This window comes from Oreochromis aureus, linkage group 15 (genome assembly GCF_013358895.1).
Source record: "Oreochromis aureus strain Israel breed Guangdong linkage group 15, ZZ_aureus, whole genome shotgun sequence".
In the NCBI taxonomy this organism is placed as follows: Eukaryota; Metazoa; Chordata; class Actinopteri; order Cichliformes; family Cichlidae; genus Oreochromis; species Oreochromis aureus.
Window position 1 is genome coordinate 6008551 of NC_052956.1, and position 25531 is coordinate 6034081.

A 25531-nucleotide genomic window follows, 5' to 3' on the forward strand; every position below is an offset into this window, starting at 1 on the left:
TTAGCATCAGATCTATAGTAAAATTTGCAGTATGGAGCAGCACTACTGCCCTTGCCCTGCTCTTATAGCTGTCTCGTTAATTAACAGAAGGTGTCAGTAAGAATCCCCACACACACACACACACACACACAGGAAACAGGGGATCAGTACATGCCAACATAAAACCTGCAGGAACCCTTATGTTTAACTTAAATGCCACACTTCTAGAGCAATAAGCAGATCTGCTTTTACTTGCACTGCAGCGAACCTTAATCAAAACGTGAACCATTCAAACACACTGTACAGTTTATTAACACACACCCTCATCTAAGATAAACATGCATTGACCATAATGCCTTCCTAGTTACTTTTAGATCCAAATGACCTGTCCTAATTACCTCCTAACCTTTTATCTAACATTTGTAAAAGAATGCATACCCTGTGTCACTGCATATATGTGTGGGAAAAAATAGGGGTCAGGAGGTTTTACTAGGATATCAGGACTAATTAAACATGTATGAGACTATCAGCATGGGGCTTGACTGATGATCTTAGATTGGTTGATGGCAAAGACAAATGAATGTATGATAAACGGACGTGTGCAAACATCGGAGAAGTGGGTGCCACTGAAGTCCTTGGCAGGCTGTGGTGAGAGCAACACAAGATAATGTAGCAGAGAGCTTGAGAAGCGGATGGACATGAAGGCACAATGGGCTGGAAGCTCGTGTATGCAGTACAGGGTCGCTCAAAGGGCTGGATGGGGTGTAGCTTTAGATTTATGAAGAGCTGATACAGTGGCCTGGCCTCTTATCAAGACAGATAATGCCAGCTATTTATAGATAATCTATGTATTGAGCACAGATGAGCCTCTGCTATAACTGTATATCAGATCTAACAGGAGTAGTGGGCACTTTTGTGTGTTTGATCAGATCTGAGGCTGGATCTTTCTGTGCATCCCATCTCTTTTATTTTGTCTTAACTGAGTTCCATGTTTTAGCTGTGTTGGCACTTAGCCATTTTCTTTCTTATTTTTTTTTTAACAGGGTTTCAAATGCATTTTAAATCTTACATGAAGTAGAGACCCATACATGCTATTATTTTGCAGGAAATCCAAAGAAAATACACTTGATTATTACAATATATATGAGGGAACCTGTGTTGAAAAAGCTGGAATAATTCAGAAAGAGTGTGCTTCCTGATTATAACTGCAAGAAAAGCATTGAATCTGGTTAAGGTTTTGGAGTTTAAGCTAGTAGGCTTTTTGGTGATTGTCACCTACAATCACCTGCTGTAGCTACACAGACAGAAAGAGGATCAAAGCTCAAATTAAATGTTATGGTGTCGTAATGGGTCCCAATTAGATACATAATGCATGCAAAGACTGACTTGAAAAGATGGACGTAGCCACAGTAAAGTTATCCAATGAATGGCCCACTTCCTTTTTGAAGGCTCGACTTGGGCTAAAGCCTATCTAGGGTGAAATACACCCTAGGTACACCCTGGACAGGTTGCCAGTCCACTGCAGTGCTAACACAGAGAGACAGACAACGTTTTAGGCATACATACACACCTACAGCAAAATTTGGAACCTAACATGCATATTTTCGGACTGTAATAGGAAGTTGGAGTAGAGCCCACACAAGCAGAAAGAGAACATGCAAACTCCACACAGAAAAGAAAGCTAGTTGGTAGATTTGAACCCAGGAACACAGAAGAATAAGTTGGTAAGTAAGTAAATAAGTAAATCTTATTAATTAATATATATATATATATATATTTATAAACATTTTTCTTTATTTTAATTTTAGGCACCATCGGTTCACCACACAGTGCCACACTGCTTATGTATTATCAAAAATTGAAAAAAAAGAAAAGAAAAAAAGAAAAAGAAAAGACTAATACATACCTAGTTTACATAAAATAACCTGTGTGCTTTTTGTAAACATTGAATTAATGAACACTTGAAAGTAATTGTGATCATTTAATCAATATAATAGTGATACTAATAATTGGTTCATTTGAAGCTTAAGTGACTGTATTTTTCCAGGATGCCATAAAGTGAAGTCAGGAACCCTGACTTTTTGAGTAGTGGGAATAAATAATATGCTTTCTCTCTTACACATGTACATCCATATAAGGTCCTGTGTAACTCCCTGCTATACCAGATGTGGTTTCCATCTCTCCTGTGTAAAGTCATATCTTTCAAATTAGAATACTTTATTTGTGCTTTGTATCAAAGTGAAGCAGTTGCGTATGTGTTCTTTTTGTGTGGTGAAATAAAATGTGTGGATCCTATAGGGAATCTCCCATAAGAACATCTGATGCAATGCCTTGGTATGTTGCTTGGTTCCTGCTGAGGCCCTGAAACGCTTCGGGAAGTTGCATCAGCCGTATGAATCGCTAAAGCTTGTGAAGAGAGTGACAACGCATTGGACCAATCACAGATTTATTTGTTTTGAGTGTCAGTTCATCGAGCAATCACGTTAAAAGATAGCAATGCCGGTCAAGTCATTTTTAACCAATAGTGTAAGGAAATTTTTTTCTAATCCCGCCCTATTTGGCGCACCGAAATCTGTTTGGGCAAACGGGATTATTTGGTAACGCCCCTTTAAATATAATTGGTGTTAAACGGTAGGAGAGGACCCGCCTACGTCCTGCGGACTCTATAAAAGTAAGATCCCTGCTTCGCCATGTTATCGAGGAAACGCGTCAGATTAGAGGTACATCTTGGCGGGTATATTAATACCATCTGGGCGTTAAAAGCGGTAACATCTGTGAATCCTCGATCTTTTAATTCGGTTTTTTTTTTTTAAACCAACCATCACCAGCCGGCAAGCAGCTAGCAAAAGCGGGTTTTGTCTTTTTTCGACATTGAGCTAAGGGCCAAAGCGGCTGCCATGGATTTTTAAGGCATAATGCGGCACCTCTAATGCAATGGCAATGCACAGTGCAAGGCAAAACAAACAGCGAAATTCCATCTTCGCAACTGCCAAGCAGTTGGGCTCAAATACCGTCCGCGGTATACCTGCGAGCCAACCGGTACCTCTGCTCCTGGACCGACGGAAGCTAACGCTAGCTAGCTAGTCATCTTAGCTGGTTTAAAACAAATCAGTCAGGAAAAAAAGATCCATTCATTCATTTGAACGTCGTCAAAACTAACGATCCAAAAACAATGAAGCCTCAAGATATCATCGCCGGGAAGACCAGCCTGTGGATCTTCGGGTACGGGTCACTGGTGTGGAAGCCTGACTTCAAATATAAGAGGAGCAAGGTCGGTTACATTCAAGGCTACAAGAGACGCTTCTGGCACGGAGACAACTTCCATCGTGGGAACGATGAGTTGGTAAGATGGGGCAAATGTTTTCTTGTTAACGGGAACATCATTAAATTGCTTAGGGTGGCATGATATGTGGAACAGCTGGGCTCACACTGCATCAGGCGTTGTCCGTGACGTGATTTATTTATTTTTTTCTTCTCTGCAGCCCGGAAGAGTGGTGACGCTGATCGAAGATGATGACGTAAGTGGAATTTTCTGCTTCCTATTGGTTTACAGTAGAAACTGCAGTGGAGTTTCCAGTCTACATCAGTTAATTGAATGGTGACTTAATTTGCTTTCCTCTTCTTCCACAGGAGACCACTTGGGGTGTGGCGTTTGAGGTGGCAGGCTCACAGTTGGAGGAGTCCCTGAAGTACCTCAATGTGCGAGAGACGGTCTGCGGTGGCTACATGACCAAAATGGTGGATTTCTTCCCTGAGGGGGAGGAACAGCCTTCGGTTCAGGCGCTGGTTTACATCGCCACCTCCGACAACCCTCTCTACCTGGGCCCGGCCACCTCGGAGGAGATCGGCGCCCAGATCGCAATGTCCAGAGGGAAGACGGGCCACAACCTGGAGTACCTGTTCCGGCTTGCGGAGTTCATGAGGAGGAGTTGCCCACATGTGGAGGACCATCACCTGTTCTCCATCGAGGCCGCAGCATTGACCATGGTGTCTTACCTGTTAGCAGCACAGTAGCTCGTACCCTTTGTTTCACTAGCATGTAATGGAAAGAATACACTACACATGAGGCTTTGTTCTGCCATGTTCTACCTGTTTTACATTCTGTAGCTTCACATCCCCATCACCATCCATTGTACTTGAAAAAGTGGAAAAAAGAAGGGTAGCTTAATACAATCCCTACAATGTTCACTGTAAACACTTGTTTTTCTTCACTAACGGTTTTGATTTGTACGGTGCAACTTTCGTCCAATTCAGAAGGTACTGCTGTCGCTCATAGTTGAGTGCGTTGATGTGTCCAAGAATAAATCTGACTCTGAGAAGTTGCTTGTGACAACTGAGTGTCAAGTTAAATAAATACCAATTTAAAAAAGTGGAAAATGACTGTTTTTGTGTGTTATTGCTGCAACAGAAAATGTGTTCTCTATAGCTGTAGGTTTTGGGTTTTTTTTTTTTTTTTTTAAGTGTTCTGTTCTTGGTCAGGAAAATCTACAGGTATTAAAAGTGGCAGTTTAATGTGTGCGTAGCAAAGGGATGTATAACCAGAAGTCCTAAAATAAAGGGCACTAGAGGAGAAAATGTTTATCTACTGCATTTTCCTGAGGGGTATGGAAATTTATTTTTAAATTTTTTTTTTTTTTTTTTTTTTTTTCCCCTCCTTGGGTTTAAATCAAAAACACTAAGCTAAGCACTCAGTGTGAAGATTGTAATTGAACCAGCTGACAGAACTTTTTCACACCAGCTAATAACTTGCAGCGAGGGAGGCTTTCAAGGTGTGTCTGTGTACATGTCATAAGAACACAGACCATGAGGGGCTTCTCGTGCCAAGAAGCAGCTTTTCTGACATGCTTTTGGAATAAAAAATCATCAGACGTGCTGGTTTCACATCTGGGTTGCAGATTGTAACTCAACAGCAGCCTTCTAAGAAGTCAAAGCTCTTTTTTTTTTTTTGGAACAGGTCTCCTGAGTGCACATATACAAGCATACATTGGACACACCCAAACATTGGCCAGAGCAGCTTGTACCCTGGATGTGATTCAAGTCAAAGAGTCTATCTAGGTGAAAAGGCTTATATAACTGCTGACCGGGAACAAGCCCAGACCTGGAAGTCCTGTGTTTACAAGTCTGCCCCGTGGTCGTGTCAAGAGTGCGCCAGGAAGAACATACTGCAGATGCACTCACTGAGATGAAATCTCAGCAGGGTGACATGGATCTCAGGTGCATCTTTGTCAAATGGGTTGTTTTTCTGTCATTTCCTTACGTCAAGGCTAAGTTCTTCCAAATGATTTTTCATAAACAGACCTTACAGATAGTTTCTATTTTAAATGCCAGAGGTTTTGAATATCTTACCTCTGAGATATACGTTTCCCTCCCAGTGCAACGAAGCTCAAAAGCTGCCTGTAGCACGAAAAAAACCCTACATTTGGCAATCTTTTTACAGTCTACTTCTTTAATAGTTACTCCAACAAAACCTGCCCATGGCGAGGTCTGCATGTTATTCTGAGCAACAGAGATCTAATTTCTTGGAACGACTACAGTAGAATAGATTAAATGTAATTTTAAGATTGCTGTAAGGACCACCAATTAAATTAGGGTTGAATGTGACCCTTGGCTGTATATGGATGTCTTACTAATGAGATTACAGGTATCAGGTTTAGTTTTTCTCTGTAGAGTTGTTAATCGTACCTTAATCTTTTTTAAAAATCAAAAACATGGGAATTTTGGTTTCCTAAATAAACGGTCTATCAAGTCCCAGTTTCTGGGTGTTTTGGTGAGTTTATGAATCCATGATTGTGGGATTGTCAGGAAATGCTGTAAAATCACTTTCTGGCTAAAGGAAGAGTACGGAGAGCCTTACAAGGGTAAGCAAGCAGACATAACAAGAAGGGTGCCAAACAAAATGGTTTTAAGAAAAAGCCACAGGTGAGCAAACATTTGTGTGATAACAGAAACTGTTGTTTCTGAGCTTCAGATGTTCTATTTAAATAAAGGGCTGAAATGAATATTGTTTGTATCTATAGCCATGGGGGGAATAAAGCGTGTAACTACTGAGAAACTGACTTGAAGATGTCAGTGTTCTATCACTGTTGTGCTGCACACAGATGTTTTAGTTTTATGAGAGATGGCAAGGCATGTTTCTCAGCTGGCAAAGTGATGTTTCCACTTGGCAGTAGTCTACTGATATGTGACCACCCATTTGTGGAAGACATTAACTGAGTAATATGAAGCTTTTATGAAATTTGTGGCCTTCCAAATCTCATTTAGGCCCCGTTTCTGCTGTACTTTTTAAACCTAGTACTTCTACAAGCAGAATTATTACATTCTTCGCCCTTTATTCCATTTCTTTTCTTTGCCAGTGCAGATTCCTTCCACTGTTGCAGACCTGGAGTCCACAACAGCCGTCACAGATTGAAAGGCAGGGTACACTCTGGAGAGGTCACATGGCTAACACAGAGAAAAGGCATCCTTTTACGATCACATTCACAGTTAGAGTCAATTTAGAATCGCCAATTAATGTAATATGGATGTCTTCGGATTGTTGGAGGAAGCCAGTGTACCTGGAGAGAACATGCAAACTCCAAACAGAAAAGCCACAGCTGGCTGGTGGGTTTGAAGCAAGAAAGTAAGCGAGCAACTAATCTTACATATGGAAAATAAAAATAAAAAAGAAGAAAGAAAAACAACAGCCTAATAAATACTTTTTACATAAGAGTGTACTTTTTTATAAAGTTTCACTTGGTAACCACTTTAATGTAACTGTGATAATTAATATCAATTAATATTGATAGTTATCATTTTTTTTTTAACTTACAGCCTATTTATATTTTTCCAGGATAACATAAAGTGAGTTAACCCTCGTGAAGTTGGATTTCTGAGCAGTGGGTTCAAACTCACAACAGTGCTAATTTAAAAACAAACAAACAAACAAACAAGCAGCAGAATCAAATTGCTCAGATTTCGCCATCTTTTATTTTCAGTTGACTCCTGTTAGTAAAATGACAGATGCATTTCTTCATATGTACACATGACTTATAAAAATAGTCAGGCAAATGAGAGAAAAAGCCAGAGGAAATGTCGCTTTCATTCATCATTATGTACAATCGATATAGAACATTGCATTTTAATCACGCTATAAACACAAAAACAAACCTATTAGAACAGATGTAGTGCTCAACTCAGGACACTGATGCACACCATTTTTTCCTGTTTTTTGTTTCTGAAACATTAATGACATCAAAGAGAACCACAGATTTCTCATCACAGAAAACAATTTTGGAAAAATTAAGAAAAAAATGGCTCTAGAATTTGCAATTTACAGTTTTACAGGTGAAGATTTTTCCGCAATTTTCATGAATCGCCTGTTTTTAACTTAAATAACTTAAGACAACCAAAATAAATGTGAATCGATTCATAAGTTTAACATTAGCAGCATTGCTGTATCAATCAGTACCCCTCATTTTAGTAGACCTTTTCTTTTTTTTTTGTTTTTACATTATTTTCCCCATCGGACACAAAAAATAATCAGAAATTTTCCATTTCCACCTATACATGAACACATTTTATGGACACAATTTTAACTGCCTGCCTGTTGGTTTCAGTACATCTTTCATTACAAAAATAGGAGCTTTAGTACAAAAGCTGTTTGGTACGGTGTGGGTTCACATTAAGCTCTGTAAAATGCAGACTTGTCCACCAGCTTTGCGCTGAACATATCTACAGAACAATTAAATAACCAAATGTGCATGTAGGAGAATCAGTAACACAGAAAAAAAAAAAAAAAAAAAATAACAATTAAAAATAAAAAATAAAATAAGGGAAGACGTGGCTCAGTGCATTTGACAGGAACCCCTTTTTCTCGCTACCTGGACAAACACAAGGATCTGAAAAGCCCTTTGAGCTACACGTGCTGCTACACGCCTTTGGGTTTCCTGTCATCAATAGTAGAATACAGCTTGTCTTCTCAAAAAAGCACTTAGAAATACTTCTGTCAAAATTCAAATTAAAATGCTCAAGGCAGTGTTTTTGTCCACTGGTCTGGACAAACAAACAAAAAAATTAAATAAAACTAAATGAATATAAATGAACAAATGCAGAAGCTGGTTGAGGCTGTACCTTTAAATTGTTGTGGTTACTTCTGTTTAGTTGCTGAGCCAGCAGGGAGAGCGTGGTCCTCCAGGTAGTGAGCCTCAGTTACTATAAATACTCTTGTTTATTAGTTTAGGTGGGCGGGGGGCATCTCTGGGAATCACAGTGAAGAGCAGGTCAGTTATCTGTCAGGGCATATTAATACGAATACGCGTACGCATGTATCATCGAGCCCCAGGACCGCCAGGACCCTTTCCTTTCCTGACTGCTCCGTGGCTGCTGTGGTGGTGGCTGTGGGCCAGCTGTTTGTGGGGGCTCGGGGTGGAGGTGCCTCCTTTGGTCTGGGGGGAGGAGCTTCTGCTGAGGCTAAAGGCAGGACTGGTACCAGACCGGCCCAGGGAGGTCTGCAGAGGGCTGGATGCAGAGAGGCCCGCTGAAATGGACAGAAAAGGATAAAGTTATCATGTTCAAACAGACAGTTCAGTAGGACATAACTGGCTTGTGTTTGTTTTTTTGCAGTGATACCACAACAAAATACATCGGCCTCAAAAAAAACAAAACAAAACAAAAAATCTCGATTAGACATCTCTGGTTGAACTCTACAAGAGTAGAAGTTCATAACAGTGTCAACTGTGTGGCAGAATGATTATGGACTCTAACAATCTTCTCCTTTGTTACTTTCTCCTGGCTTACTGTATCCATAACAGGAACCAGTATGGTATTCATTCAGTGCATTCATTGTGGCTTGAAAAGAGATGCCAATCAGGTCAGCACTCTGGCTTGAAACATTGGTGAAGGTGTAACTTTGTGCATGGGTAGCAGACGTTTAGCTTGCAGGGAAAAGGACAGATTTTAAAACAATATTTTTTTTAAAACTGAGTTATTCTTGAGTTAAGAGTGCTCATTTGAAAATATGGATGTATGAACATGAGAAACAGGACAAGCATGTTTGTTGTGACATCAACAGTCCTTAGGAACATTTGTCCAAGAAATGCATTGACAAGTAAACAAAGCACACATAACACACATATTCTTTTTGATTTCTGGACAGCCAGTGCCTGTGCATATGGATCCGTACAATATTTACATACCTTTCGAAACACTGTAGCCATAAGCAGCATAAGCTGCTGCCGAAGCAGCTGCTGCGCCTGCCATCGCTCCTGCCATTGCTGCTGCACTACCTGCAGTTGACTTACGCCCGCGACCTTTCCCTCCAGTCTTGGCACCGGCTCCAGAGCCTTTAGGCCGCCCACGACTCCGCCCGGACCTGCCTCTGCCTGGACTGATTGTGTCCGAGGCTGAAACACCTGAACACCACAGGCAATGAAAGGAAAAAATAGTAAAAAACTCTTCAGTATTTTACAGTCAGGCAACAGAGGAATAAAGTCAGGCAGGAATCGACATCACTGTCAGAGACACTCAGTTTGGTTTGGCCATGACCCAGTCTTTCAGAGTCTACTGTGGTAATTTCTCTGCAACATTTAAGCGCAATTGCACATTAATCACGGCTCATCATTACTGTAAGTGCTGGCTCAAGCAAAAACAGTCTTCTCATTTTCCATACTGTTTGCACAATCAGAGCCAAAGTGATGATGTACCTAATCCTCCGGTACCTTGTCTTCTCCCTCTCTGACTCCCCACATCCCACCACTGGTCTGCATTTCCTCTACATGTTTCACTCCAAATACTCTAGATTACAACCTCCCTATGTGGGGAAAAAGGCCCTAATCTATCACTAACACCAAAGCACACAAGAAAACCTTTCATAAAATTCCCCACGCTTCCCCCAACCTTCAGGTCTAAATTTCACTCTTCTTTCCCATTTACCCACGTTCACCAGTTGATTCTTGATTCTTTGCTTTCCATCTCATCTTCCAAACCTTTCATTAAAACATCATCTACATCTCTGAAGGAACCAACTTTCTCCCAGCTTGCTGGCTCTGGTTATTAATGCACATCAATCTTGCTGGCAAGCACCTCTTAGCATGGCAGCAAAAATCCCCAACAGGTTTTAATGAAGAAGTATGGATTTAGGAGAGATTATCTTGCTGCAAAATTCTAAAGTGAAGATAAAAAGAAAAAAATTCACCATATATCTGGATTTCTGAGTGCGGCCGAGCCAAAATAAAACTGTTATAAATGTAAAACAAGCAAGAAACGAGCTGCACACAGCTTATGAGGTAAAAAGCCACTTGTCTCAATGGACCCCAGCCTATTAAAACACAAGGCGAGATAGCAGAGAGAACATAACAAGCCAGCCTTCTACGTGCAGCGATGACTTTCATGTAAGTCACACTAATTTGCTATTCTAGCAACAGTAGAACAAGATAATAGTCTCATGGAAAGGACAGATTAAGTTTTATTTGGCAACTCCACACTTGGAAGAGATTATATGTACTTAGATTATTTTTAGTTAGGACAAACCATGAGGTTTCTGATAGTGTGTGAGATACGTGGCTGGGTGGGCTGGCTGTTTAACACTGCCAAAAATGCATTGGCTAAACAACCAGAGAGCAAGAGGGACCTCTAAAGCTTCTATATAGGAAGAACACAACGTTTAGTACCATTTACATACTTTGGGCTTAAGTGACTGTCTTTGATGCTACATATTTATTTGGAAACTTTGAACTTTAGCTGCTGATATCACTCACTATACAAACTGATATGTCCTAAATTCAGAGGTGGGGAGTATCAGTAACAAGTCAAATCTGGTCTTGATCTAAAGCAAATTTTCCAGGGACACCAACTGCAGAGCAAGTCTATGCAAAGTGCAGAAAAACATAAACTGGTCTACTCGCTCCATGAACGATGGCTAGACTAAAATTGTTTTCTCACCATTCATGTTGTCAGAGACTGATCCAGACACAGAGGCGGGTGAGTTGGTGGCACGAGACTGAGGCGCGGAAGAAAGTGGATCATCCACGATGACGAGCATGTCGCTGCTGCTCTCATCCGCGTCGGCATCAGGAGGTAATGAGCCGGGCTGGAGCTCGCTACTTAAGGAGATCTGTCCATGCACAGGAGTACAAAGAGACATACATACAGGCTGCGGGTCAGCACCACAAGGGGACGAGGAACCGGGTAAGTACAGTAAAGGGCAACAAGAGGAACAGTCCGAGGAACAGAGAAGAAAGGCAAGGCAAGGCAAGGCAAGGCAAGGCAAGGCAAGGCAAGGAAGGGCAAGGCAAGGAAAGGCAAGGAAAGGAAAGGAAAGGTTCAATGTGCAGGGTATAAAAGTGACAAATGTTTGGGAAAAGGTAAGAAGGACAGAAGAGTGGATCAAAAGAAGAGGAAAGTAGGTGAAGAGAATAAAGGAACAATCAATAACCCAAAAGAAACAAAAGATAAGAAAAGAAATAGGGAGGAGGATTAATAGCACAGCATGCAAAGTAAGATAGTGAGTTTGTGGATGCAGGCCAAAGAAGCCTAATGGAGCAGCCACAAGTCATCACATTTAACATAAATCTCATCCATTTCCCGCCTCATCTATGACCTACACTTTCACAAAAGCATTTCTCTCTCTTTATCGCACACATGCACACACCATCCATCTCTTCTGTTTTTCCTCTGGATTCCCTCACCTCGCTGAAAGGACTGGGCATGGCCGAGTCCATCTCGACGCTGATGAATGAGTCGTCTCCATCTGCCGACAGGTTAGAGTTGTCTGCTGAGGGGGCGTGGGAAATGACCAGGTTCACTTCCTTTTTCCTCTTGTTCTCCAGTTCCTCGTTCTTCTTCTGAAAGTTAGAAACAGAAACGGGGAACAGGAGAGGGGTATTGATGAAATCCAGTCTGCTGAAGTGGGGGTGTGACATTTTTTCCCTAAAACAGAATTAAAAGTCAACCTAACTAGTATATATTAAATCAGTGGTTTAAGCCACTTATTGTTAGAAGGCATTGCTATGCAGATGATACCCAGCTATATCTATCAATGAAGCCAGATGATACAAAATAACTACTTAAACTACAAGAATGTCTTAAAGAATTAGAAAAGAAAGAAAGAAGAATAAAGGCCTGAATGATCTCTAAATTCAGATAAAACATGTTATTGTCCTCGCCCCCCCCAAAAAAACAAAGAAATATGGTGTCTAACCAGGTACTTATTCTGGATGGCATTACATTGGCCTCATGCATTTATTACTTCTAGGGTGGACTACTGTAATTCATTAATAGTGGGTTGTTCTAAAAAAAACACACACAAAAAAAACAATCCCTGAAAAGCCTTCAGTTGAAGCAAAATGCAAAATGCATGCACAAAGCAGGTCTTGAACAATCAGGCCATAGTCTTAAAGGCCTTATAGTAACATATCACCCCAAATACAGCACTTCACTCTCAGGCTGCTGGCTTATTTGTGGTTTCTAGGATGTGTGAACGTAATATGGGAGGCAGATCCTTCAGCTTTCAAGTCACTCTTCTCTAGAACCAGCTCCCAGTTTGGATTTGAGAGACAGACACCTTCTCTACTTTTAAAATAAGGCATAAAACTTTCCTTTTCATATAGTTTATTGTTTGCCTGGATTAGGCAACCCTGAACCCTTCTTTAGTTATCCTTCAATAGGCCTGGGCTGCTGGAGGCTTCCCATTAGGTACTGAGTGTTTCTTCTTCTTTACCCACCTTGTTTAATTGTTTTTATCTATCACTTACCATTTAATTATTAACTATTATTAATCTCTGACTCTCTTCCACAGTGGGTCTTTTGTCTTGTCCTATCCTTCCCCTTATCCCGGACATGTCACAGCGGATGGCTGCCCCTTCCTGAGCTTGGTTTTCCTTCCTGGTTTCTTCCTGTTAAAAGGCAGTTTACCTTCCCACTGTAAAGCACCGTGAGATGACTGTTGTTGTGATTTGGCGCTATATAAATAAACCTGAATGAGTTGAACTGAATGTGCTGACAGTCAGTTGCATGGCATATACATTTTCTGTTCAGCTCTTGAGTTCAGAGCAAGACAAAACTCAACAGCCACTGACCAGATTGCCATGAAATCCAGTATGGATATGATCCCCAGAGGAAGATATTTAATGATTTTAGATGAACCTCTGACCTTCCATCTGACCCTACTTTAGTCACTGACTATCTCAAACTAGTGACCTGATTTCTGTCAGATTCACCAGCTATGTACTGCATAACGTCTCAAAGGAATAAGTCATAATGTTTTCAATGTCCCCTCGACCCTTCCTGCAGCTTCACTATCAGGTCAATGTTATAATTATGTTAGACAGAAAAGAGTCTATCGTCTAACAGACAGACTGCAGTTTACACTCTTGAGCTGAACACCAAACTTTCTGTACAAGTTTCTTCCAGGACTCTTCTCAGTGTCTCCTTATCTTCCTTCCTTACAATTTCTTCCATTCCAACTTTCTCTCTAACATTTCACATGTGTTTCTACTCGAGGTATTCTACATATTCCACTCCACATCCAGGCAGCCACCAACTCAGTTAATCAGTTCCATACCTTCTCAGCATACTTTTCCCTCTTCCTCTTGCGCTCCTTCACCTTGCTGCTCTCCTCTTGCTGTCTCTTCTCCTCTTGCCTTTGGCGCACTACAGAAAGAGACACAATGTTTGTTTTTATATTTTCCATCCCCTCACAGTGAAACTGTAACATCTGCCCAATGAAAACACTCACATTTCTTCTCCAGCTCGTCATCGTCCAAAAGCAGGCTGACCACCTCTTTGGGTTTGAGTGTGTCTGGCTTGAAGTTGCCTCCAGAGATCACCACCCTTTGGATCTTATTACAGAAGACCATTAAAGCATTAATCACCTCTGTTATTAATATGACCATTATGCACTTGTGTTATTTTGTTGTTGTTGATTTAAAAAGAATAGAGGATATTTTTGACACACCTCGCTCTTTTCCTTGGCCCGCTGCAGTATCCTCTCCTCGATGGTGCCCTGACAGATGAGGCGATAGACGGTTACCTGTTTGGTCTGACCCAGCCTGTGAGCCCTGTCCATGGCCTGTTGGTCCACTGTGGGGTTCCAGTCACTGTCATAGAATATAACCTGCACAGGATTTAAAAAAATAAAAAATAAAAAAATAAATATTTAAAAAAAATATATATATATATATATATATATATATATATATATATATATATATATATATATATATATATATATATATATATATATGTATAAAAAAATCATAATATTTTTCTCTAAAATTAAGTTATCCATGTTTACCACATTGTCTAATTTTTTTTGGGGGGGAAGAAAGTCTGAGCGTGAAACAGACACTCCCTTCTCTGCAATTTCGGAGACTAATAACAATGACGTGTTTTCCCAAGTGAACTGCCTTTTAACGTGACAGATGTCCTGTGTTAACAATCGCTTCACGCTCATTGTCATGAAAGCTAATTTCACTCGAACAGGGCTACAGGGAGTTTATACCGAGACATGTTAATAAACACTGACATTATCATTTTCAGAGGCGTGTTTACCCCTATTGATTACATACACATTCATGCTCCTTAGTCATTATCCAAACACATTTATTTATGCTGAAACTGTGTTTCAAGACGGAGAATGTGTGCTGCCCTGGATATAGACCTTTAGCAAATGTTAGTGCTATTTAAACTATGATATGGTATCAATAAGGGGCTCACAGTGTCAGCAGCAGTCAGGTTAATGCCAAGCCCTCCGGCCCGTGTGCTCAGCAGAAAGACAAAGATATCCGTTCTGTGGAGGTCAGTGAGAGAGGAGTGGGGGTGGAGGGAATACAGGAGGGGGACAAAATCAGAAGATATCATTTCCAACTGCAGCTACAGCACAAATATCCACATATCATGCCATTAAATGAAGTTACAATGTAAGTTAAGAATAAAAATGTCAAGCTTAAGACCTGTATAGGATGTGAAATGTGCACCAGTAGTGAAAGTCCTGCACCGTAAAGCAACTTCAGTAAACTCCAATAAACTTCAAACTCTGTTGTCCTCCAAAAAGAGTAATGCTGGCGCCTGAGAGCTATGTACTAATGCAAACCAGAGAATGTGGACTAAACACACACACACCCATATATATTTCGATGTATGGGTGACGTATTATTTCATGCATGCACAACCACTTGCACTCTAAGTCGTATTTTATCTTTACCCACCGACTCTGGAAGTCAGCCACCATGTCCCTGCGCTCAGAAATCTTGGAGGATCCATCGAGGCGCATGTAGGTGTGCTTGCGATAAACCATGTACTCCTGCAAAGATGGGACAAAGACAGTAAAGAAAATAATTACTAATAAATAAAGACCATTTATTCTGGTCTTTCACAGAACAGAAGGTTGGCTTACTTCCAGTATGGAGGAATATGTAGATATACAATAACTGATTCTCATTTTCACAACATCTTTTGTCTTATTTTCACACAACTTATAACTAGAATAACTAGATCTGCATCTAGTTAATAAAAAAAAAACTCTGAACTCTAGGATTAGCCAATATTTGGCATTCATAGATCGCCCTCACCGCATATTTCGAAACCAGCAAACCAAACTTATCCAAACTTCAAATCCAAAATTCAAATCTCAAACTGTTCTTCAGCCTCTGCTCTGGGGATCGCAAGCAGCAACTACACACTGAATTTAATAAGCTCTCAAATATGAAATTCTATTCTTTCTCTGAGGAGTGGATAAAGCCTGCAGCCCTACTTGTTAAATTTCAAGGGTCAAGAAATATTCATCTGTGCTGTAAGAATTTCTTTCTGACAGCAATTTTGTGTCCAAAATCCCAAAATCCCACATTTCTTATGTGCATTTGCTGGAGTTGAAACCTCAATCCGAGCCCAGGGAGGCATTGAGAAATCAAGAGATTGATATTCTATCCCCCCAAAGTCTGCTAAGCTGCGCTGTGTGCGCCTGTGTGTGTGGGTTTGATGGGAGGAGCTCTGAAGTCAGAGCAACAGCAGTGATGAGGTGACTCGCTGAGCTTCCTTTGAGCGTTGCCCTGAACTCGCGACCTCCTCGGTGAAACATGTCAGTCCCCCCTGAACCAGTCACAATAAATGGCCACAGATAACAACTCCCCTCACACAGCCATTATCAATGATAACGATGATTTGAAGCTATGTTTTCTATGACCGCCTCCAAATCCCCTTTCACGACACCCGGGGCCCTCAGTCCCGGCAGGGCCTGCCCCCTCATCGCCCTGAGTGTCTGGCTCTGTTCCCAACAGCCCCATCTGCTCTAACCGAACACTACATTAGGGACCATTAGGGCAGCGCTCACCAAAATGCTGCTAACCTTGTTGAATTGGGCTTTGGTATCTTGCCAGCACAACGCTGCCGTCTTTCTAATCTCCATCTAAATCAGCAGAATCAAAGTTTTAGAAAAGTTACACCTGAGAGATCAAATTCCTCTGCAGCCTTTTTGTGGTTTAAACTTGGAGTCCTGGTTAGTTGCAGCATGCTTTGGATTTCTTCCAAGATTACTGCCACACTGAAATATAAATCCCAACAGCTGGCAATTTTCTACAATATTCTGATCCAGTTTGTTCTAACTGTAGGTGAAGTGTGATATTTCTGCAGTTTTTCACTCATTTTCTAATGTATTTCTTTACAAATCTTATAAATCAAGCACTATGTCCCGGTTGGCCTGACTGGACAAAATGTTTGCTTTTTTCATGCAACTGTCATCAGCCCATTATGAACCACATTTCAGAAAAAAAAGAAGAAAAAAAACAAAACAAAAAAACAACCATAAAATCCCCAAACCCCTACATTTCCAGAAGTTCACGACGCATGGGAAAACGCAAATTTGTTTTAAGAATGCCTGAAACTTTTGTATCCACTCCAATTACAATTTTGCTTTTTCTTTCAAAGTGGCTCTGGGAACACACAGGCTGTTCCCAACTTCCCGTTAAAAATGAGTCCCCGCAGTCAAGCAAACGCTGTTAGATTAGTGTGCGTGGTCACAGACTGTTCTTAACCCAACAGCTGTAATAACTGAAAAGAACGTGCTGTGGCACGATAATAAAACAGAGTCCACTTCAGAACTGAGCTGCGCTTAAGACTGTTATGTCTGCTGTCAGTGACATGGTACATACAACACCTGCCCAAGACCACAGGAGCAGCAGAACTTCACTGACCTTAACTATTAAACAGTGTTTCCCATTTTAGGCATTAATACAGATGTGTGAAAAAAACACTTTGTAAAACATCCTATGGTGTAGTCTATGCACATTTCTTTTTGCATGTATGGCTGAATCATTCTGCAATTACAAAAATGCTATCTGGCATTGGCTCCTATGACAGTCTGTCGAGTTTCTCTGTGTTCTGTTTCTCATGGTGACTGCAAAAGCAGATCATGTTGGATTTTTTTCACTTAATAAATGTTTAGCCACAGTTATTTAGCATTAAATTAATGCAACGCTGAAGAGAGAGTCTATACACGGATTGAAATAGCAAAGAAAATGAGAATTGCTAAATATAATAAATGACAACATTTTGTTTCACTGAAGCAAAGCATATCGCCACTGAGCGGACAAATCAGTGTGTGTGCGTGTCGTTAAATGTCTGGGGAGGGTGTGTGTGGCAGGCTTCTGCAAGCTATATGAAAACTACATCATATCTCTGACATGTATTAACACAGCAGTATAAATCACACCTTAGCAGAAAGCTCGCTGGACCCTTCTATCCCCCTCTAGTACAGCATACTCAACTCTCAGAGTAAGAAGTGAGCGACCAAGCTGCATTGAGGGGAATGAAATGCAGGAAAAATGCAATCTCTGGTTCACTACAACAGTTCAGATCATTTTGGCTTCAAAAATAGTTCCACAATATTACAGGAGCCAAATGACTGCAGAAACCTTCAAAATGTCAGCAAGCAAGAACATGAACTTTGATTAGCTACTGCTAAAAAGTCGCATGTATAAACAGAAAGCCAGTTCAGACAAGGACAAGGTGATGAAACCTGCAAAACTATCCATTCATCAAAACCACAGTGTTAACAAACACGGTAACTTAAACTCCACTCTCTGGCTTTTCCTTCTGTGTTACAGGCTGTAGAGTTTCTATATTTGCAATCATAGTGTGCAGAAACGTACAAACAAACAGTCATAGTGTGTTCCACAAAATAATATAGGCAGAAGCCGTGCTTTTCATTGAATAATGGGTCACTGTGTCTCACTCCAACACTCCAAGACAATTTTCCCGAACCCAAACTAGTGATGGCAGCTGGTCGCCCCTCCCTGAGACTGGTTCCTATTAAAAGGAAATTTTTCCTTCCCACTGTCGCCAAGTGCTTGCTCATAGGGGGTCATTTGATTGTTGGAGGTTCTCTGTATTATTGTAGGGTCCCTGCTTAACAATATCAAGTGCCTTGATGTGACTGCTGTTGTGATTTGGCACTATATAAATAAAATTTACCTGAATTGAATAATGAACAAGGCACACCTGAAAGGCAAATTGCATTACTTCATTTACAGACAAAATTCTATTCTGGTTTGGCAGCAGTTCCAAGAGACTGTGGGCATTTCCCCTCATTCCTGCATTTTAAGCTTTGCAGACTTGGAGTGCAGTAAAATGATGTCTAAGCAGCCCCAGAAACTCAGCTTAAATAGGAAGGCAGTGACTCTGTGGTCCCGTTACACTATCAGCTGCTGCCAAAGAAAGCAAACAGTGTTATTTTTCTTCAGGCCACCCGAATCTTAATGATCCATCAACTGACAGCGTGATGTCACCAAAAGAACCAGCAGCCGAGTGGTGAGGAAAACAATGATGCTAATGACACAGATCAGCATCAGCTTCTCCCGCACTCTCTTAGTCAGAGACTCGCTTTCAGAAAATGAACTCCATCTGCAGATTTTTTTTTTATTTTTATTTTTTAGCTCTGACCAATGACAAACATGGAGGAGGAAAAAAAACTGAAGCCAAATTGGGTGAATGTATGATTTCATTCGTGGTTGCCTTGAGCCCATTAGCAGAGGAGATGCTGTCACATACAACCTCCCCCTCAACCAACGCCCACCTCCCATTGCATTATGAGGTCATTTATACACAATGACTTCTGTGATACACAGGGCGCTGTAATGTTGTCTCATTAAATCAGGAAATCATAGCTAGAGGGAACAACTATAGGTGGGGAAATCAGTGAGAAGAACACTAAAGCAGAATGACTAGCCAGCATTATCGAAGCCATCTTGAGCTTTCTCATCACTGCCGTTTTCCTATGACCTTTAACATGAGGCATTCTTGCTGTTTTCCAGACACACAGGAAGACAGTCCTTAGCCACCTGGGCCAGGTCCATCTACCATCAAAGGATTTGGCTGTGGAACCGGCTCTGCACTGTGTGAATAGGGACAGAATTCCCAATGACATCATGCGAGAGGCTTTTGGCTCCATAGTGATGTTTGCAACAAATATGGAGGCAACAATAGAGTAGTGCACCGAGGCTGTCGACACATAATCACTGTCAGGGCTGGGTTTCAGCATTATATTCCTGTAGAGAGAGCAGTAATGCACTTCGATCTTCATCTTGGCTTCCAAACTGACAGCCTCTGACCTCCCAATAAGATTATAACTAACTAAGAAGCTGAAAAGAAAAACATGCATGTGGGTAAAAGTAATACAGGTTCATTTACCAAGCTCAACCCGGGAAAAACTGATTTTGTGATCGTTTATTTGTTCCCACCTTTTCCTCATCCATCTACCTTTGTCTCGGTTTTCATACGTTATTTACTTCTCCTCTAACCCCAAAGACCCTGCCACTCCCATCACCCCTTTCCCCTCCACTTCCCCGCTTTCCTTGCTGCACCCAGTTATCCCTCCCATCTGGCTGCCTCCCCTGCAGATGAGACCCCTCTAATTAGTCCTCACCTGTTAATTAGCAGGCTAATGAGTGCACCAACGAGGGACAGGCGGGTTGATTAGAGGTGCTGCAGCGCCACACCCCAACGGTTACACTGCTTGGGTGAGGAGCTTAAACAACTTACTTGGAAACTTGGAATTTATATATGCGGTTATCTAAAAGACTTAACTCACCTTCAGGTTACATATTACTGAATGGAATTCAGGACATGACTTTTTCTACACTTAGCAACAGTGTGAGGGTAACTTATAAAAAGAATAGATATGAATAGAACAAGCAGGGCTGTAAAGGGGCAAAGGTAATGAAAATTAGGAACAAACTGTCCTGTTTATAGATGTATGTTGTGTATGTGTGCTTTTATACCTCAAGCAGGTCTATCATGCGAGTCATCTGAGAGTAGATGAGGACTCTGTGTCCCTGAGCCTTTAGTCGACTCAACAGGATATCCAAGGTGTGGAGCTTTCCACTTTCTGTAATCAGGCTTTCCTTATCTGAAAGAGGGAAAAAAGTTTTACCACACAAACCACCCAGGTGGCAACAGAGCAACTTTTCCATGTCGATCCTCCTAAATCTGGCCCTAATTTAGTGACCGTTTAAATAAAGCCTGTGCCCTGATTGACTGTGCTGTTGATGAGAGCTGAGAGAATTAAGGATAGAATGAGTAAGAGACAAAGTGAAACTGTGAGGAAAAAGTGATTTACACTCCATTTTAGACAAAAGCACAAAAGGTGAACAAACAGGCCTGGCAGTTGGTCATGTTTCTGTTGATACCACATCAGGTATTCGCTGCCCTTCAAATGATTTACCGACAAGAGCAATGGAAAGGAGGGGGGTGTTCTGACCCTGGGTCTACTGCTGAAGTGGTTTCCTCGATGTCCAGCTGATGAGGAATTAACGTCATCTGACACAATGGTAGAATAAGGAAAAAGCTGTGCCTGCATTTGACCCTGTGACAGGCACACGATGGTGTTTGACCAAGAGGTCGTGGCCCTGAGTGGGAAGAACCTAAGGCCAGGTCAGGGGACAGGGTCAGGCCAGGATTACAAGGGAGTCCCAATGGGAGAGTGAGTCTTACACATGAGGTGGACTCTTGTCTCCCAAGCCCTTTTGTGCACTGCAAACCTGGGCTTATAAATATTTCCCAGTGTTATTTCTTCACTTTGCTTCGGCCATTAATTCAAAACACATTCCCCAAAAAGCAAAAAACAGAGACTGGGATACCTTCAAAAATAATAGCCTCCTGGAACATATTTGAAACATGCAAAAAAATTTTGAAATGTACACCTGTGTTAAAATGTATAAGACCCACAAACTCAAATAGATCTTTTTTAAGGGGACCTTTCTATGCTAATTTGTACTTGGACTGAACCCTGACCTGTGACCTTTTAGTATAACCTTCTGAAAAAAGGTCAGGCCTGGCAGAGGTGTTAAAGAGGAACTAATAGAACAGATGAATAGGTGAAATGCTCTGGGGAAGTATTGGAGAGCTCACCTACAGGTCACTGTGGAGTGGTGTCAGCCTGTCAAATACATCCAGCCCTGGTCTCACTCACACTCACAACCTACAGCTGCTGGGAATACGCTGACAAAATTTGTTTTGGATTAAATTCATACATGTCTTTAATTTGCTTGTTTTATTTTTCTTCTGGACAGCTGAAAAGCTGAAAAAGGTTCAAGTTTTCTGAAGCGTAGCTTTTTTGTCAAGTAGCCTGTATTTTTGTCCATTTGCAGAAAAGAGGATTATGCAAAGGTTTGTGTGTTGACCGGTCAAAAAGTTGGCTTGAACATGAAAGAGTGAGACCACAGTGGAGTTCACCACGTAGAGGAAGAAGTGCAAAATATCAAATATCAAAGAATCACGTAGGAGAAACACAGACAATGGCTGCAGTGAATAGTTTTGTTTTAAACGGTTTCACTCCACTGTTAAGAATTTCATTGTATAACATGACTACCGTCTCCTCTGCAGCAAGAGCAAGCTTAAAGACGATCAACAGCACTTGCATAAATAAGAGTAGCCCACATTACTGGTTTTTCCATGTATGGCGTAGATAGCAACATGTAAATGTGGGTCTGCAAAGCTCTACGTAGCACCTACGCACTACTAACCCAGTATCACGCAAGTACTTTATGCCATTACAATAAACAATGAAGTTCACCAACAACACCTGGAACCAGCTCAACTGAAAGGAAGGTCTTATAAAGAGACATTTTAAAGAAGGAGACATGAAAACAAATCTATAGGAGATTTCTCTAACAGTCAAACTGGGAAGCATGTGAGCCAACTGTGCTTTTGCTACACCCACAGCTTCAGCTTTGTAGAGGGCGCATCTAGTCATTATAGAAGAAAAGATGTATGTGTACTGCATGTTTTCACAGCTTATCATACAGGCTGAATTAGAATGGTACTTGTTTAGTACTCTGGTAGAAAGAAAGCTGATAGTTACAGCACTGCTGGCTGAACTGTTAAAGAAGCTGTAATGTTATAAAGCTTTGCACATGCATGGTGTGTGTAATGGGTTTAACTGAACATTTTAAATATACAACTGTTATGTCCTGATATTAGGTACGCTCTCTCCTTATTCAGACAAAGGCTTCGAAATACCCAAATAGCTGCTTGGGGGCATTACCAGGATGGTTGCCAAAGGGCAAGACTTGCTAGAAAGATTTGGTTAGCAGGATGAGCGTTTTATCTCCTGTTATTATGCAAAATTAAAGCTTTGACAGGGATCTACATTTAGTAAATGACATATGCTCTTCCAGATTATTGTCTTTTCTTGTTATATTGTAAACACAAAAGAGAAAACATCTACAATGAATTGAGGTAACTCACAAAATATAGAAAAATTGTGAAATGACATAGGAAATGCTTTAAGGAGGATAATGAATGGCTTAAATAATACACCTATAGCTAAAGGCATTAAAGTACAACTGAAGCAGATTCAATGTGACACTTGATTTACTGTAAAATAGGCAGTTATGCATTGCTGTGGTTTCATTCGGTGTGTACAAAGAGCCCAGTGCACCGCAAACCATGAGATACACAATGTACCCTTCTGTGAAAGGCCTGTAATTGGCCTTGGCGTCAAGAAAGTGAATGGATTGAGAAAGTAAAAGACAAGAGAGGCAGGCATGCAGCAGATTAGACATGCAGAACAGAAAAAAAAAAAAGGTCCAGACAGAGAGGGACAGACGGAGAGGAAAGGGGGTCTGTGGTGGCTCCGGCTACAGCGAGGCTGGATTAGCCTGGTGGTGGCGGCGGTGATGTTGTGGCTGAGATCAGACAGGGCCTCCTGGCCGCAGGTGCCAGTCTAACCAGGGCCGCTGCTCAGTCAAGGGCACCGACTAACACTTGCGGGCCACGCTGCCAACCACCCAGGCGCAAAACCACCACTTGGCAGAGACACAAATACTCATATAAGGCAACACTACTAAACCCCTGCTACTGATCTGTTTCTGTTTAGCAGATTATATTTAAGCCTCCAGACTCCAGTGTCATGTTTTAAGACAGGTTAAAAGCCCCTATCTGAGGATTTTTGCGGCCAAAGAGGACCAAATGTTGCATGTACTTAAACTAAGTCTTGAATGGCATTAACAGGCAATGAGAAAATCCCATATTAAACAGTTGGATACTATTATTCTTGTATATAGAGACGTGTCAGTCACAATAATCCTTTTGTTTATGACTGGATTATGAGGGAGACAATTAATAGGGAAGCTGCTCTGCTCCTTAAGAAAGCAACCTTCTGGTGTTTGACGACACCGGTGACCATGATACAGCATTTGTGAGTTGCTTATCGGCATCACTTGATCACCACCATATTGAATTCTGAGTTGCATTCATACACAGAGAAATTATTAACACAAAGACAATAAAAAAAGGAAAGAAAGAAAGGCAAGCAAGAAAACAGGCAGAAAGAAATCGTCCCACAGCAATGTGGCTTATAGAGAGGTTGCAGAGTTCAAAGCATTTAGTACTGCATTGAGAAAACCCCAGTTTCATATTGCTGCTATGCTCTTTAAAAGGGAAGCCAAGAAAATGAATAATTACAATTTGGGAGGACTTTGGTGGTCTGTCTCATTCCAATGTAACACTTACGCTTACATTATAAGCTACATGTGGTGGCAATGAAATGCAGGACCACTGCCCTTAAGTGTGAGCAAACTGGATATAGTAACTACGCATGTACCATGAATTATGGACGGTTTGGAGGAATTTAAATGAAAAGGTCGATACAGCTAAAAAAGCCAGTGTGTTGGCTTGAAAGAGTCACTAAAATTCATTGACATAGCAACAGCAATATTATGTAGCTGATTGCAAAACAAAGAGATCATGTCCAAATATGTTGTGGTGTGTAAATCAAATTGTGGAGTAAAACTGAAAACAAAAAGGGGGGGGGCACAAAACAACTTTAAAATCATGGCCTGACAGGGATGAGGACTGCGATAAGACCACACCCCAAAACATGAGCAAATCCCATGTGGTGTCACACCACTCTGCCGTTGCTATGGATACACATATCAAGCTTCACCACCTGCCCTGCCCCCCTTTCACAGCACCCCCCACCTCGCCACCACCACCCGCTTCAATCCAATCCAGTCTAACAGAGGTATTCACCCAGCCAGGCCCTCCCCATCTCCTTCATGCTTACCGCCTGCTGGCAGATTAAGCTGCACTCCCTTGTCCCTCCTCACACCCCCATTCTACTACATCCACTGTAGCACCCTCCAGCAGCCTCTCCATCCTTCCCTCCTCCACTTCTACAAACTCACCCTCCCACTCCACGATACACACCCTCTCTCGCTCGCCCCTTCCCTCCCCCTGCTGTCTGTCCCCCGACGTTGTAATCCAATCCCTGCAGGGCCAGAGCCAGGGGTCTGACATGGTCCTGACCCAATTAGAGGCCTGCTGCCAGCTAATTAACCCCGGCCCAGCCCTGGTGCCTGGCGCCTGATACTCCCAAACCAACTATGGCGCTAATTTCATTAATACGCCACTACAATCTTCTATGCTGTCCTCTGTTTCCTTCCCCTCTGCTGCTGTTGCCTGCCAAAGTCAAGCGGGGAGCTGCCCTGAACATGGAGGGAAGTGAGCCAGATGTGATGAAGAACAGCGATTTTGCAGAGCATGAGTTAGTAAAGGAAGATGGATGGATGGTTATGTGAGAAAGAGAGACAGATGGGAGGCCACAGAACAGGTCGAATCAACGATCGAACCAAGCACCAGCCCCTCACTGTACAATGATACATTACACTGGGCAATCAATAAGTCAATGAGCAACACTTGTTCAGCACCGCTGATGATGGAAATATTAGCCTGACACTACTTTGCTGCTTCTGCATATATTGACAAAAATCAGAGTGAAACTTAATTTTCTTACAGCGACAGCATCAGTACAGCTAAGAGCCAGATGCCAGTGGGAGGATTTGAAAGCTAGGAAGTGAGAAGCCCGACAGAAAACAGGAGAATTTAGTGAAGATTTAACCCCCCCCCACCCAACAAAGTCTGTCTGCATCCAGAAAGCAGCATCTCTGCTCTGAAGCCCTGAAAGAGAGTCATTAAAAAAAGAAAAAAAGAACACGAATTCCCTTAAGAGAAAAAAATATGCTTGCACAACTAAGTGTGGCAGAAACTGAGCGATGGAGGGAGCATATATGGAACATGTTCACAC

At 41.6% G+C, this 25531-nt stretch overlaps 2 protein-coding genes across 3 annotated transcripts in view; one reads left to right on the top strand and one right to left on the bottom strand.

Annotated features, from left to right (window-relative positions):
• The first annotated feature begins 2661 nt into the window (after nt 1-2661).
• On the top strand, nt 2662-4356 carry chac1 (ChaC, cation transport regulator homolog 1 (E. coli)). The gene is made up of 3 exons (XM_031755179.2): nt 2662-3322; nt 3462-3497; nt 3610-4356. The coding sequence occupies exons 1-3, from the start codon at nt 3152-3154 to the stop codon at nt 3991-3993; spliced, it is 591 nt and encodes a 196-aa protein (XP_031611039.1). The 5' UTR covers nt 2662-3151; the 3' UTR covers nt 3994-4356.
• Nucleotides 4357-6917: 2561 nt separating this feature from the next.
• ino80 (INO80 complex ATPase subunit) overlaps nt 6918-25531 on the bottom strand; it is a 40675-nt gene continuing 22061 nt past the window's right edge. For both annotated transcript variants that reach the window (XM_039599175.1, XM_031755137.2), the window contains exons 28-37: nt 20226-20353; nt 15162-15256; nt 14671-14743; nt 13910-14068; nt 13691-13793; nt 13517-13605; nt 11643-11798; nt 10897-11068; nt 9153-9368; nt 6918-8494 (exon numbers count right to left, since the gene is read on the bottom strand). In XM_039599175.1, the coding sequence (XP_039455109.1) occupies nt 8286-8494; nt 9153-9368; nt 10897-11068; nt 11643-11798; nt 13517-13605; nt 13691-13793; nt 13910-14068; nt 14671-14743; nt 15162-15256; nt 20226-20353 (1400 nt within the window). In that variant the 3' untranslated portion in view covers nt 6918-8285. The remainder of the gene's footprint in view (nt 8495-9152; nt 9369-10896; nt 11069-11642; nt 11799-13516; nt 13606-13690; nt 13794-13909; nt 14069-14670; nt 14744-15161; nt 15257-20225; nt 20354-25531) is intronic.

What these genes read in the sequence shown, in the direction of transcription:
- chac1 (XM_031755179.2), top strand. Translation starts at nt 3,152, where the DNA reads ATGAAGCCTCAAGATATCATCGCCGGGAAGACCAGCCTGTGGATCTTC. An exon ending in ATCGTGGGAACGATGAGTTG is followed by an intron (nt 3,323 to 3,461) that starts GTAAGATGGGGC and finishes TCTTCTCTGCAG; the next exon opens with CCCGGAAGAGTGGTGACGCT. An exon ending in CGCTGATCGAAGATGATGAC is followed by an intron (nt 3,498 to 3,609) that starts GTAAGTGGAATT and finishes CTTCTTCCACAG; the next exon opens with GAGACCACTTGGGGTGTGGC.